General features: G+C 39.7%; 1 protein-coding gene across 1 annotated transcript in view; it reads right to left on the reverse strand.

The window, feature by feature from the left end:
• Nucleotides 1–1,343: 1,343 nt before the first annotated feature.
• Nucleotides 1,344–15,413, reverse strand: part of LOC102204035 (sodium-driven chloride bicarbonate exchanger-like) — a 52,307-nt gene continuing 38,237 nt past the window's right edge. The window contains exons 11-26 of the mRNA XM_005744262.1: nt 14,338–14,484; nt 13,656–13,756; nt 11,971–12,145; nt 11,150–11,283; nt 10,742–10,987; nt 8,871–8,976; nt 8,092–8,253; nt 7,117–7,230; nt 6,097–6,258; nt 5,664–5,915; nt 4,259–4,327; nt 3,997–4,170; nt 3,787–3,909; nt 3,641–3,705; nt 3,330–3,443; nt 1,344–2,690 (exon numbers count right to left, since the gene is read on the reverse strand). Of these exons, the coding sequence (XP_005744319.1) occupies nt 2,618–2,690; nt 3,330–3,443; nt 3,641–3,705; nt 3,787–3,909; nt 3,997–4,170; nt 4,259–4,327; nt 5,664–5,915; nt 6,097–6,258; nt 7,117–7,230; nt 8,092–8,253; nt 8,871–8,976; nt 10,742–10,987; nt 11,150–11,283; nt 11,971–12,145; nt 13,656–13,756; nt 14,338–14,484 (2,217 nt within the window). The 3' untranslated portion in view covers nt 1,344–2,617. The remainder of the gene's footprint in view (nt 2,691–3,329; nt 3,444–3,640; nt 3,706–3,786; nt 3,910–3,996; nt 4,171–4,258; nt 4,328–5,663; nt 5,916–6,096; nt 6,259–7,116; nt 7,231–8,091; nt 8,254–8,870; nt 8,977–10,741; nt 10,988–11,149; nt 11,284–11,970; nt 12,146–13,655; nt 13,757–14,337; nt 14,485–15,413) is intronic.

Consider the following 15,413-nt stretch of genomic DNA (forward strand, 5'->3'; position numbering starts at 1 on the left):
AAGACAACACAGAAAATATAAACAGTCCTGCAGTTTAATATCTTTATTTACTCTCTCTCTCTCTCTCTCTCTCTCTCTCATTCTCATTAAACGATTGAAGAATGAACTGATTGTTTATACAGGTGACTTAAATTATCTAACAGAAAGTGCACAACTATTACTACCAATTTTAAGGCAGAATTCCACACAGAAGTGGTCAAAGTATTTGATACAGTTATTATTTTTGACCCATTATTAGTTTCTCTAATCAAATCATCTAAGAACCATCAGTTAGACAATGGGAAAATAACATCTACAAGAAAAACTTCAATTGACACTGACTTAATGCTAGTAATATATAAGTAACATTTTACATGAATAAAATATTCTATGTATTATACATTGTTAAGACTCTTTACTGTTATTACATGTTGCCCTTCCCAGAAAAAAAAGGTATTATTGCATTTCTAGAACCATAGTCCTGCAGCAAGACAGTCAGTGTTTCACCAGCATGCAGGTGTTTGTTTGTTTTTTAAAGAAATAATTAGCTTCAGATATTAACACACTGAGGGTCATTTGGAGAGGAGATTACATGTCCATGGATGACACTTACTGACAAGATGACGAAGAGAATGCAAGTGGAAAACATGGTGCTTTACTGTACAGTTGCTCAAGAGTTCATCATTGTCCAATTTGAGGAAAAAAAGTCGATACATACCAAAATTTCCCAATCTATGTTACCATGCTAAATCTAATTTCCCAAAAGGTTCCCCTCCCACCCTACCCCCAAAAATAATAATCTCACCAAAATAAATCAGAAAATACTTTATTTGTTTAATTTAATTGCTTTGTTTCTGAGAGTCAGATTAAATGATAGATATGTCTATTCCAGTGAGTGATTAATATGGCGCAATCACTAGCAAGTAATAGTGACACCAATCAAAAATGTTATTTTTACACTTCATTTTGTAAAGGACTGGATTACAAGTTAGTTTGATGTGTAATCGGTGTTATTGCCACTCAGTTATGGCATAGTTGTTACACACCTGCAGCCATGTGATTACTGATTGTCCTTGAAGGTTTAATAGTCTAGAGCATAGGTGTCAAACTCTGGCCCACGGGCCAAATTTGGCCCACAGCCTAATTACATTTGGCCCGCGAAGCCATACCAAATTACTATTAGAGCTGGCCTACTGGTATTATACAGCTAATATATATATTGTTTAGTATAAAGCTTTGCTTATTCCATATTCAGTTTTCCAGCAAAATGTGTTTGAGTCCATAAGAAAAGATTCATTCTTATATCTGGAGGAAGTTTTTTTTTTTTCAATAAATATTAATGTTAGCCCGCGACTTTGTTCCAGTTTTGAATTTTGGCCCACTGTGTATTTGAGTTTGACACCCCTGGTCTAGAGGCTGTTAAGCCTGTCAATTATATCAGCTACCTATGACAGAGTCTGTAAGAGAACTGGCTGAGAGTGTTTGGGGGGTGGGAGTTAGAGAGTGTGTGTTGTGTGTATGCGGAAGAAAGGAGCGCAAGTTCGGCAGGAGAGCCCAGGGTTTTTTGTTTTGATTCTAGAGAGAGCGTTTTCCCTGCTTTTTTGGCGTTGGGTACGGCCCACAGTAGCCTGTGTTACTGTTCTTAATAAACAGCCGGTAAACGGAATACCGATCATCTCTGTCTTCTGTCGGAGGGACGCTGCAATAAGGGAATTAAGAAGTAAAATATAAAGTGCCTGTTTGCAATTGTTTTCTTGGTTACTTTTAAACAAAGCAATGGAAGCTATTTCACCATTTACGCTGTCTATGCTAAGCTAAGTTAACTAGCTGCTGGATTTAGCTTCATATTTAGCAATCTCTTTAGGTCAGTCACTTCATGTGACTCTCAGAAACAAATTTCAAAGTCAAATTTCTGGGCAGTTTCTTGGGAAATGCTTCATACTAGAGGAGAAGGAGACATTTATACCTGATAGGAATGGAAAAGACTGGGAAATGATGAGTGGTCACTGTCACAAAAACATTTAGATATATTTAATATATAAAATGTATATTTAATGTGTCCAAAAAATTACTAGATTTGCTATATAGCCAACTCTTTTAGATATCAGTACTACAGATTTATATTGGCAAATATCTACTTTTTTTCAGTCTATTATGAGGCGCTAAATACAACAGCGGCATTAAATGCTCCACGGAGAATGTCGTGGAGTAAACAATGTTCCACATAGAATCAATTCTTTAGTGGTTCGCTGTAACCTTGTTAAAAGGATAACTTGTAGTTGTTGGAAAAATATAAAAACATACAAAATACAAATAAAATAAATTTTAAAAATTCTTTAAAATTTTTCCGGAATTGGCCCATAGACACAGCAGTTACTGCAGGTGTCATAATTCTGGCATCCTTCGGTTGCTGGTATCACTAAACACTGATATACACAGAAAAAGAAAAACACAGATGTGTCTCAGTTTCCTCTCATTAATACAGTTTCTAATAAATTTTCTTTGTTTCACCCGACTTGCACATAGACTTACGTGACGAAAAAACACAGTGTAGCACAGTACAAAGGTGGCTGAGTGTGGCACGGTATACTTGTTGATTTACTGGTTGACAGCACAGTGGCTTTGCCAGTATGTGTCATCACAAACTTGTCTCCCTGTCCAAGCTCTTGTCATGCCTTCGCCGTTTGTGACGCTTTTCGTTGCTTTTGGAACTGCATGGGGAAAAAAGAAAATGTAAACCCAACAAAAATGATACAAAAAGAGAATTTCGGTGGCATGCATGCATGCAAATTTATCTCAAAAAGGTTCAGCAGTCTTTCCTTAAAACACAGATTATAGTGACTAGTAAATTAGACCCAGTGCTATTAACTATTTGTAATTAGCATGCCAAGGTCACATTTGACATCAAGAAAACATGAATGAATAACATCCACAAACATCTTCCATCACCCAAATCATAATTAGCAGCACATGTTCATCATGCAATAACACTTAGGATGAGACTCTCCATGCTGAAGGGGTCACCTCTGAACTGCTTACCTTTGGGATATCAGCTTCTGAGAGGTTAGGAAGGGGAGCTTAGGGGTGGGATGAAATGAGAAAGGCAGGCAGGAAATTCTATGTTAGTCTGCTCAGTGGGAAATCTACAAGGGCAGGACTGCTCCTAAACAAACATACTAGCTTGTCAGCTTCTTGGAAAAAGTCAGTATTCCTGAATAATAAACACCTGTGCTTGCTGCTTTCACAACCTTAAGATCAGAAGCCTACTTATGATCTGGATCAACATCCAGTATTATCTCTCTGTTGTATGGGAGATCTGGAAGTCTTAATAATGCAAATATGTGGCTAACCTTTTAGCACTTTGTTCCTTTTTAGCACTCTCAGCAGGGTTCACACTCTTCCACACATTCCCAAAGGACCCTTTGGACATCTCATCAGTGATGTTTACTGTGGCTGGGTCACTCCTTCAAACAAGCAGAGAAAAGGACATTATTTCATTGGTTTTCACTAAAGTAGCACAAGCACTTAAACCACACATACGTCTGAGCTAGAGCTAAGAATGAACTCACAAATATCCGCATGTGTGAGTTTTGGTTGACAGACAAAACAGCTTAGGTAAAACACAAAACACAGAATAGAATTAAATATCCGAAAGACTTACTTGTAGTGTCCCTCAAGTGGCACTTGTACAATGCCTTCCTCCTCTGCAATAATGCTGTGTTCCTCCTGTGGGAAGAGAAAAATCTATTGCAGTGGCAGAAATTTGAAGATCATCCAAGTCCTCTAAATAGTGCTCTCATACTGCACCTCTTGTGCAGCATCTTCTAGTTTCTTCTTCTTCCACTCTGGCATCAGGTCATCCAGCCAGCTCAGCTCTCTCTTGGTGAAAATGAAGTCCAGCAATTTACGAATAAACACTAGGGCCAAGACCTGGAACAAGAGAAACAGACTGACGTCAAGCCATCATATTCATTAGGTGCACAAACACTCGTGCATATACAAGCACACTTGGGTTACCATCATGGGGAAAACAATGGCAGCTTTAGAGGTCTTGATGACCCAGAGGAGGACCAAGCAGCTTAGCTGGATGATAGTAAAAAGGTGGACCTTCCTCAAAGGGACGTGACGAAGGTAGATGAAGTCTGGCTGATGTTTGGCAGGCATGCCAAACAGCTTCAGACGGTCAAAGAACTGCAGAGATACAAAGAAAAAATTAGAATTTTCCTTCAAAGCTTTTCTGGATTATTTCTTCCAACAGAAAATACCATGGTCACCTCACCTGAATACCTCTGAGTGAGGAAGCCCCCATGTAAAGAAAGACGCCATATAACACAGGCATGGGAATAAACTGCGTAGAAACAGAAAAGCATTTCCAGTATGAGTAAAAACTTAGAACTGTTAAAGTCTTTCCTGTTAGATGGTGAACTTATTCATCCATGTCAGCGGTTACAGAAAACATTTCTCCTGTTTTGTTTGCTAGACATTATTATCTGTAGTTTAGAAGGTAGAGCAGCTCATCAACTAATCAGAAGGTTGGTGGTTTGATCCCTGGCTGCTCCAGTCTGATATTTTTTTGTACTTTGCAACTGTGGCTACATTTCTATAAGAGCATGCTAGAGAAATGTAACCATGCAATCATATGGTTGTAATTCCTTACCAAGTATGATGTGATTTCATTCTAACTTAACCATTGTTTTGTAGACATAACTTGTGTCACTCTAAACACAACTGTTCACATAAGTGATTGGATAAATGCCCTTTTTTTGATAATAAAGCAAACACTGAGTTGAGCTAAATGCCCCCTTGCCAAGGTTGGCTGTCCACTCAGTCTGTATAATCAGATATGAAAGTAACCACTGATTAATAATCAGATATGAAAGTAACCACTGATTCTGTCATGGTCTGCGTAGTACACAGATCATACAGTATATTGAGGAATGTGATGACTCAAACACAGACCCACAGAGGCAAGCTGGAGTAAACAAAAACAAAAGCAAGCAATTTATTTAGCCTGGTGGTCAAAGCACAAAATAAAGGTAAGACATAAAATACAAAAGGAAACCAAAAACTCTTGCTAAGAGAAAGCTAGGCGACCCAAAGGGAAGTTGACTGATGCTCTGACAATACACAAAGGAAGACTGAGACAACATATACACAAGCAGGTGATTAGAAAAAGTAGAGACAACACAAAAAATAAACATGGAGAGATGACAAACTTAAAGGAGATAAAAAAGGACAATACACGGAGAGATGACTAAAGTGAACAGAAAGGGATTGTTAAGGACACGAGTTTCAGACGCTATTTACTTGAAGTAAGTAGTTTGTTTTAGGCTGGTCACTGTCCACTTGTCTAATTTCCTCAAATATTTTTTATGGACACACTAGAGATGCAACTAGTTTTCTTCTAAAATATTTTTGGGAGTCCCTTTGTTAATGCAAACAAATAGTCAAATGGTGAAATGTTTCATAGGCTCAACAAAATTATACAACATTATGCGTTCTTGTAACAGGTTGCTAGTAGCAAAGTGCCTAAAAATATTATTTAAAATAGGTCCTTTGATAAATTATCTGTTATTTTTTTTATATATTGTTAAGAGTATTAAGAACTGAAGAAATAAAAAGTCTTTTTGAGATCCAGAAATCTCTGATAAGTATAGGTATAAGTATAGGTGTTTATCCCCTACCTTCAGCACGGAGGTCATGAAGACGGAACAACCCATCAGAGTAAAGATCATGAGGCCAGTGAAGCGCTGCTCTCGGATTCCCAAGAACTTGGGCTGCTCTCCAGGGGCCGAGCACTCTGACTCCAGCTTCAGGCTATTCACGTGGGAGATGGAGAGCACAGTGGCAGCCACGAACCATGGCAAGCCCATTACTGAGCACACACCAAGCATCACCCCCACCACAAACAGGTCCAGGTGATAGCCACAGCCTTTCTGTAGGGTTGGATCAAGGAAAGTGTGATTTAGATATTTAGATTTAGCTTACTTACCCACTTCAGGAAAAGCAAAGATTTGAAAACTAAAAAACAGCACACTGGGGCTTGTAGGAATTAATTGTATTGACCACATTTAAAATCACTTTCACACACCAATGTGAACATATCCAATGAAATACCTTTAGTTTGTGTTCCTTCCTGTTGATGATGACGGCTGTGATCTGCTGGTCCATAAAGATGAGAATGGTGCAGAGCAGAGCAGGGATGGAGGTGATAATTGTGGTCCACCAGGGGTTGGGCCCCACAGGGTTGATAATCCAGCCACGATCATCCCTGGTTGGCTAAGGGTAATGGCAAAAAGAACATTTAAAAATAATAATAATCATGAAGAATTTGAAACGTTTTAATAAATCAAAATACATATTTCCTCTTTATTTCTAAATTTCTTTTCTAAGTCATTATTATTAGACTATTATTACATTTAATTAGGAAGCTTTGATGTTCACTGCTAATATAAATTAGATATTTTCTGCATGTTTTTACACTAGTTTCCTATTTGGCCAGGATCGGTGTCATTATTGGTAACATACCGGATCCTACACAGGTTTCACAGGTAGTCCAATCCCTCGGATGGCACACCAATACCAATTGTCGGAAGGTTTATTGTATCTCCCAGCACAGTCTCAAGAGAATGGATGAGATTCCAGGAGACTGGAGTTAGTCTAGGAGAGCTGGACAGGGCTGTAGAATTGGAGGTGCTCCTTTTTGCAAGGAGGAATAGGAACAGGTGTATGTCCTCATATCTGCCCCTCATATTTGAGGTCCCTCAGGAGACAATCCTCGTACCAATTCTGATTTCACTTTTTATCTAATGTTACCCCTGGGTCATCTACTGAACAGTTTCAAGGACATCTTGTACCTTTGCTATGCTAATGATGCACAGCTGTACTTTTCCATTCAGCCCGCTAACATAGCTGTTGAATCTAAATCTAAACATTCTTATACTGTTTTATACATGTTTTCCTGTGTCTTTACTCCTCAGCCACACTGAAGCTAATGGGGGATCAGTGCTCTCTGTATCTCTGCAAGATTTGCGCAAAAATTGCATGCTTAAATGTTATGAAACACAGAAAAAATGTCCAATACAATGTCCAATTTTGATGTAAACAGCAGCTTGTGTGAGATTCATGTGGACTTACTTTGAACTTGTTGGGAACCTGTAACTTAGGTGAGGGGATACCCAGGGCATAATCTACTAACACCATAGTGAGGATGGTAATGAAGACTGCAAAGTCACTGATGATGGCCCGCACCTAAAGGAAACAAGACACACAATCTTTAGACAGAAGTATGTTACAAAAACTAAGATCTGCATACAGTACAACATACTGTGCTAACTAGATGCTGTTTATGCTGTTTTTGGAACATGTGGTCTCTATCACTTTATCTAGAATGAGAAATATTACTTCTTGTCTATATATTTTAAAGGGTCTCATTATAATGGCTCAAGTTCTGTTTTGACAGTCAGTAAGGCTTGTTTTCTTACATTAAATTAATTAATTAACTCCATCACTACAGAGTTCAGATCTTTCATCTAATTTTTGACCTCAATCCACATGAAGTTGCAACGCGCGTTTGCGTACATAAGATTTTCTGGAGGAGGACAGACTCTTAAAGATGTTGAAGAAGCAAGCTCCTTTAAGCAATTACTTTGGTGTTCCTCCACCTCCAAAGAAATGTCAGAAGGAGTCCGAACCACAAAAGAAGTGCAGGAGGTGAGCTGGCTTCAAACAAATGATGAATGCACAGAGATGTGGTGCAGAATATGCATATGTAAAAATCCCACTCTAGCAGACAAAAACAGTGCCTTTTATATGTACGTGAACGAGCGTTGCAACTTCTTATCTGGTGCGCGTCTTTTATTTTGACAGCGAATGCGCACCTGTGGGCCACTTATGTCAATCCAGACTACAGTGCAGCACTTATCACCACAAGGTGGCGCCAGGACAGTACAGATGAGTGTGGCAGCATCAGGCCACACATGCACATCATCGCATTGATGAATCATAGAAACTGAACATAGGTTCTCCACAAATACTGTGTCCTAACACAACCAACTGATGGCAGCATAAGTTACCAAATACAGACATTTAAATTGGATAAAACATATGTACCTTGGTTGGAAAGTATCGGCTTGTCTTGAACTCCTTGAGAAAAGCAGACATAAAGACAGTGGAGAAGAACAGGACCACGCACCAGAACAGGACGTCAGGGATGTACGGGCCATGGGGACCACAGGCGCTCCCCTCAAACTCCCCATGCAACATCTCGCACTCCTACTGACCCCAGAGGACACAGTGATGATGATGATGATGATGGCGGTGGTGGTGAGAAACAGGGTATGAGCAGGAGAAGGAGGAAAGCAGGGATAATGATGCCAATAAAAAATGATTAGAGTTACAGTGGGGATAATGGCAATGATGGATGTCAGTGTCATTAATGAATTAGAAAATTCTGACTACCAAAAGTCAGACACATTCACTGCTCATTTTCTTTACTATCCCTGTAGTGCATGATTCATCACTTGCATACAGCAGAGGCCTCACCTGACTGCCACATCTAACATGTGTAGGAGTGGTGCAGCGCGCTGCCACCAGCGTGATTGATAAGTGACATCATCCCTTACACTCCATCTACACCCTCATTTTGCACAGCTAGATACCATAAAATACTGCCCACATGATCCTAATCCCTGCCTAGTCTTATTATGTTTATGTAACAAAGTAAGGGCTGAGTACAACACAACATGTGTGGTGTTATGTTTCATTGCTGAATGAACAGTTTCTTTCTAGGTCCGGCCTTTCTTCTCCTCTTCATCAGGCATTATTTTAGACATATATATATATATATATATGTATGTATGCAAGTGTTTTGCTATAATTTTTATTCTTACCGTGACCTCCAGCATGGTCCAGTTGACCTGCGAAGCAGTGATGTTTCTCTCGTCCCAGAAGTGCAGAGTCTCATTGCTGGGGTCCCTAGGTTCCACACAAGAACATCTATAGGAGGAGGATAAATAGATTCAATTTTCTTGAGTAAACACAACAAATATACTCTATCTGCAGTTCATTAGCGGTGACTGTGTATTTTGTGTATTTGTATTTAATATGTTCTGGCGCCACCTAGCAGAGAAGGCCATGATTTCTTCTTAAAGAAAAAAAGAGCCTTTCTAGACCTTAAAGTCAACTAAAGGATTGAATGAAATTAATCTTTAGTCGCTTTTATATGACGTAGCAAAGCAAATGTAGAATACGACATTAATATCAATGTACAGCTTAAAATGGCTGAGATGTAACTGTACACATCCAAGCATACACAAATTATCTCCTATTGCCCAGCCCTCCACCACTGATCCTTTGACCTAATATAAAACGCATCAAACCCGTTGAATTTTTTAAGTAAATGTGGTCATAAGTTACAAAATGAATATCATTCTCTATTAAAAGACCTGAAACTAGAAACCAGGAAAAGTGTTTACAGGTATCATAAATAAATTTAGAATTAGATGTTTTCTTTGTACAGACTTCTACATATCTTAATGACCTTGTAGTACCATATCACCCCATTAGAGCACTTCACTCTCACACTGCAGGCTTACTTGTTGTTCCTAGTGTATTTAAAAGTAGAATGGGAGGCAGAGCCTTCAGTTTTCAGGCCCCTCTTCTGTGGAACCAGCTTCCAGTTTGGATTCGGGAGACAGACACTATCTCTACTTTCAAGATTAGGCTTCAAACTTTCCTTTTTGCTAAAGCATATAGTTAGGGCTGATCCTCCCTTAGTTATGCTGCAATAGGTGTAGGCTGCTGGGGGATTCCCATGATGCATTGAGTATTTCTTCTTCAGTCACATTTCTCACTCACTATGTGTTAATAGACGTCTCTGCACCAAATCATACTTGTCATTAATCTCTGTCTCTCTTCCACAGCATGTCTTTATCATGTCTTCCTTCTCTCACCCCAACCGATTACAGCAGATGGCTGCCCCTCCCTGAGCCTGGTTCTGCTGGAGGTTTCTTCCTGTTAAAAGGGAGTTTTAACAGAAAAAGTGCTTGCTCATGATTGTTGGGTTTTTCTCTGTATGTATTATTGTAGGATCTACCTTACAATCTGAAGTTACTTGAGGTGACCGTTGTTGTGATTTAGGGCTGTATAAATAAAATAAAACTGAAACTGAAAAGTGAAGCCATTTCAATTTCAAATGAAATTGAAATGGCTTCACTTTTCATACCTGGATCCTGGTTCATCTTTTAAATGATTCATCACATTAAATAAACTGTCTTCTAATTCTAAAACTTGGTGAGATTGGTTCCTTGGATTTGTTATGTTTTTGTGATTGTTAGTGTTACACTAGAGTTTCTCAAGGTTAAAATGCTTAAGCCTCACTGAATGCTTGTTTCACTCATAATATGTCGTAAAAACACTGTGTGGAGTTGTTGGTAACATTTTTCTGAGCTTAACTCATTCTGCTGGCATTTATCGAAACTAAATGTCAGCCTACCCTGCTGTCCACTACACCAGAATAGAAACTCACAGAAGGAGCTTTTGGCTTGACATAGCCACTAGCCAGCTTAAAGCACGATGATCCATCCTGACACACACTCAACATGGGATTATTCATCATAAAGCACAATCCATGTCTGAAAAAAATGAACAGCATGCCCGATACAGTGCTGTACCATCTGCCGTTTCTTGACACAGCAAAAGACTTGAGCACATGTGCTGAGTTAAGCACACCATGCATGAGCTGTAACTAAAATGTACGTACGAGTACAACGTGAGTTTCTGAAGGTTGTTGTTCTTGTTGATGGGGTAATGCACCCCCAGGTGAAGTAGCTTCTCCAGGGCCTCATAGATGAAGATAATGCAGATCAGTGCAGCAAAAGCTTCCTCGGTGAAGCGTGTGATGTAACAGACAAGCGAGCTGGCATCCGTGGCTACCAGCAGCAGACAGAAGAAGGCTGTCCACAGGCCAATACAGGTCCTCAGGGAGAGGTAGGAGAGGCCGTATTCCCTGACGGACACAAAAAACACAGAAAAACATAGCAGTGGCAGAAAAGCAGGATACATAATTCAATATGACATTTCAACTGAAGCATAAAACACACACACACCTATCAAATAAACAGAAACATTAGTGTATAAAAGAAGCACAAAGGTGTAGTGAATAGCCTACTTGCAGAACTTAAAGAGGATCTTCTCAAAGACAAGAACAGGCCCTGTGCTGCCCAGGATGGTGAGAGGCTGCCCAGCAAAAAGAGAGTAGGCTATTCCAGTCATGGAAGCCCCGAATAAGGATTCAATAGCACTCTGGAAACACACGCAATAATGCTCTGATTCATTTAGTCAAACACATGTTGTATTTGGAGTATTCTAGTTTAAATCAGCATTTACTATCATATAAGCTATAACGCTAACTTTATCCTGTTCACACATGCAAGGAGCCAACAGGAAGTCAGACAACATAAGTGAGGCTTGCCTGGGGAAAAAAAGCCAAAGAGCTTTGTCAGTGCCTGTGTCCAATAAAAACCTTTGCTACACAGAAGCATCAGTAAAGTCATCTTTAGAAACTGTTTTGAAAGTGCTTTGGATATGTGTTAAAAATACATCTCACTGCATATAAAGAACATCTGTAGCTGTGCGCTTTTGGCCGGAAGCACCAATAAACTGGTCATTTATCCAATCTGACTATGGGCTACCAGCACATAGCTGGAGATGCATGAATGTGATCTGGAGGATCCAACTGTCTCTCAAAGTAATATCATTTTTGTCATAAAACTAAATAAAGGAGGACATGTGAGCTTTGACCTGGTGATGGTGCTTAAAGAAAATTTTTGATGAGATCAAATCCTTCAATTTCCTTCATTCATCTACTGGTTTCAAAGGCTTTGAGTTTGATGCGGTGTGCAGATGATTGTGTATATTCTTCTTGAATCTAAAGAGATGCTTTTGGGGCGTGTTTATAAAGGCTTGAGGAAAAAATAACAATGATCTTACCACACGCCCCTCTGTAGCCTCACCCAAGAGTCCTCCAAAGGTGATCACAGGGGACATGCAGGCGCAGTAGAGGAAGAGAAATGAGGCTAGACACTGCAGACTGACAGCGTCTGTGTAGTCAGAAAGGTAGTGAGGAGCCTTTCTTTTGACATCCAAGATCAACCCACCACAAAACCTGTGGAGAAAAAGGGATTTTATGAAAGAGCTGCACATACGCATAAAGGTAACAAAGAGCAACTTATCTTACATCTTATTGTAAGATATTGTAAGATTCATAAGAACATCAACATGCCTTTAAACAAGTTATTTTCAGGGCACCAACACTAAAATTACTGTACCTCCGTGCATCCATATGAGTGATTGTGTTGACTCATGGCTCTATCTTTGTATACTTTCAATCACAATGAGCAGGCTCTACTGCTGCTGTGGACTGGGATGGTGGGGAACAATCTGGAGGTGGTTGGTGTGGCAAGCGCGCAAGTTGGTGGGCTGTTGTTCTTATTTCAGGCTAAGCAGCCAGATAGCTGAGCCTGGGTTTCCAGCCAATCTTAGTTGGCATAAGAGTCTGTACCGCAGTATACCGCAGCTAAGCAGACGTACATCACTCACTCTTCTGCCGCTAAACCCTTCCTGGGTGCTGCACTCTCACTTTATTCTTTCAAGCTTGGGTTAAAAAAAATCCTGATGGCAATAAATTGAATCATTTGTTACCATCAGGCATTTTTTCTGGGGCGATAACAAGATGATATTCTTCATTTTTAATCCCTTATTTAAATCTCATCTAATCTCAAAAACAGTTTTGAAGGCATATGAAAGTAAAAACGAAATTTATATTTTGAGATCTCATGCTTATATTATTAGGTGTTCAATGCTGAGACTTCAGAGAGCATTAAAAAACTATTAATAAAATAAGGTAAATAAATAAAGCATGGGGCCCTTGGCGGCTTGATTGCTGAAACTGGCTTTAGTTAGATGAAACATCATCCCTCTGGTGAGGAAGGAGTCCAAGGTATTGGCTACGTACAGTCGGCCTCTCCAGGATTCAGTGTCTATATGTTAGTCTTATCCCCAGGGGATGAGAGGTATGCTTCCCTGAATTCTTGCATCAGTGCTTATACGTCAAACGACTGTACAGATGGAAGGTGTCCCATCTGATATGACCTACAAGGATGTGACTGGGAGGATTGGCCTGCCCAACCTGAACCCAAATGGCCTTTTGTTGTTGGATTTCTACTAAACATAAGGGTTTCCAAAAGTGCACCAACACACTCTAAGACAAAATTGTAAGATGGTCACATCCAGAAAGGACTACAGAAAGATGGACACATCTAGGAAGGACTGCAGAAAGATGGACACATCCAGGAATAATTACAGAAAGATGGACACATCCAGGACGGAGTGCAGAAAAGTGCAGGAAGCTTCCAATCTTCTTAAACAGCAGATGAAGATTTTTCTTTTGGTGGTGGTGGTCAAAGTCACAGCACACTATTTGTATGAGCTGATAATGAATTAGAACCTAAACAAAAGGTCTCAGTGTGGAATTGATGTATGAGGAATAATAGGCAAGTATTGAGGGCTGGAAGGAGGCTCACAGGCAACAGGAAGGTTCCAGGCACAAAAAGGAGTTTTGAGAGATCAGGGCTCTCAAAACACAGCAAATCATGATCTTTCTCTCTGACACTTACTTCCCAGTGCGCTGGAGCTCTGGGCCACCATGCCCTCCGTGCTCCCCAGACTCTCCAAGATCTGTCACTCCGTTGGGAACTGGGGGAATCTTCCGCTTTTCCTGTGTGTTTAAGATCACTGTCAGTCAGCTGTCTGCTGCCCACATCACTATAACTCTTAGTTGGAATCAAATCTCCACCAAATAGCCTGCATTTGGTACAATATAATTTTAAAAAGTCAAATAATTAAATTCTTATGGATCATATTCTGAGCTCATCAGTATAACAATCTAATTGCTCAGTGGTCTGTCATTAATCCACTGCAGGAGCCTAATGATAAAAGAGAAATGGAAAACAATACCTGAAACAACATCTGTATTTTTTCAAAATGTTTCAAAATTTCCCTTCAAGATTGCCTCTCTCTTTTCAGAGTAGACCAGAATAACTAATGGAGGGAAATAACTAATGCTTTGGAGAGGATTGAGAACAGAACCCTGGGGAGTCGCATCAAAGCACAGAGTACAACGCAGTAGAGATTAGAGGAGAACACAGATGTTTAAAAATTCTTGTCAGGCAGTAGGTCACAGAAGGGACTCACGGATATTTGTGAAAAAAAAATCATTATGTGCACACAGACTTTAAAACTCTGCATAGGTGCTCGGATTAAAGTCCCAAAAAACTGTCATTTTTACTCACTGTTTACCTGGGAGGGCACATTTTTAGGGGGCTCTATTCTGATGGAGGGGTCCCACTCTCCTGGGGGTAACACTGTCACCTGATCCAGAAACTCGTCAATGCCTGCCACCAAGTCATTCCTGTCTTTGGCCTTGTAAGCAACATCATGGAAAATCTGCGGAGAGGCAGATTAAATATAACCTAATGAAATGTAAACTCATATAGCATACCAGCCATACAGTCAACAAATTATTATTTATAACCTAACTTCATTCACAACAACAGCATCCAAAGTGAATCTACAGAGGAATAAGACACATTCATGCTCCAATTTCTGTTGTCTAATGTTTATTTTTTTATCCAAAGAATATATGAAAAACAGTATCATTCTTGCTTGCACTGGCACGAAAGCAAATCATAGTGACACATTCAATCCATTTCCATATATGATGTAGGTTAACATCTCTGCCTTCTGTTTTCATGCATCCCAAAGGACTGCTGCCAACAGAGAAGGGGGAAAAAAGAGATAACATCTGGCTCAGATGATGGCATGTAACATTAGCTCATAGCTATACTGTGGGAAATCTCCTGTCAAGGTTTTCATGTCATACTTTACTGATTCCCAAAGGCTTTTTGTTGTTGATGTTTTTCCTTGCTTTTTTGACATAAGTCAAAGGTCAGGCTCAGATATAGAAAAGCAACCCTGAAGTGGGTAGTTGGGCTTTATTTATTGAAGCTTCTCAACTCCCCAAGCTACACTAATATCACGTATAAGAACAGAAAGCAAATCTCACATTGATTTTTCTAGGTTCAGGATACAAATGTGAGTATTTGACCCAGAATAACTAAGAAACCACCCAAGGATCATGGTATGTGTTAAGGCAGATTTGGAAAAAGACACTTACTCCATTACTGAGAACAACTTTAAGATGCTTTAGTTAACACTTTCCATTCCAATGACTTTAATCTTGACATCTTAAACTTGCAATGCATGATTTTCTAGAAAATGGATGGATGGATGGATGGATGGATGGATGGATGGATGGATGGATGGATGGATGGATGGATGGATGGATGGATGGATGGATGGATGGATGGATGGAT

Source organism: Pundamilia nyererei, unplaced genomic scaffold (assembly GCF_000239375.1).
Source record: "Pundamilia nyererei isolate P.nyererei 1_Seehausen unplaced genomic scaffold, PunNye1.0 scaffold00141, whole genome shotgun sequence".
NCBI classification, from domain to species: domain Eukaryota; kingdom Metazoa; phylum Chordata; class Actinopteri; order Cichliformes; family Cichlidae; genus Pundamilia; species Pundamilia nyererei.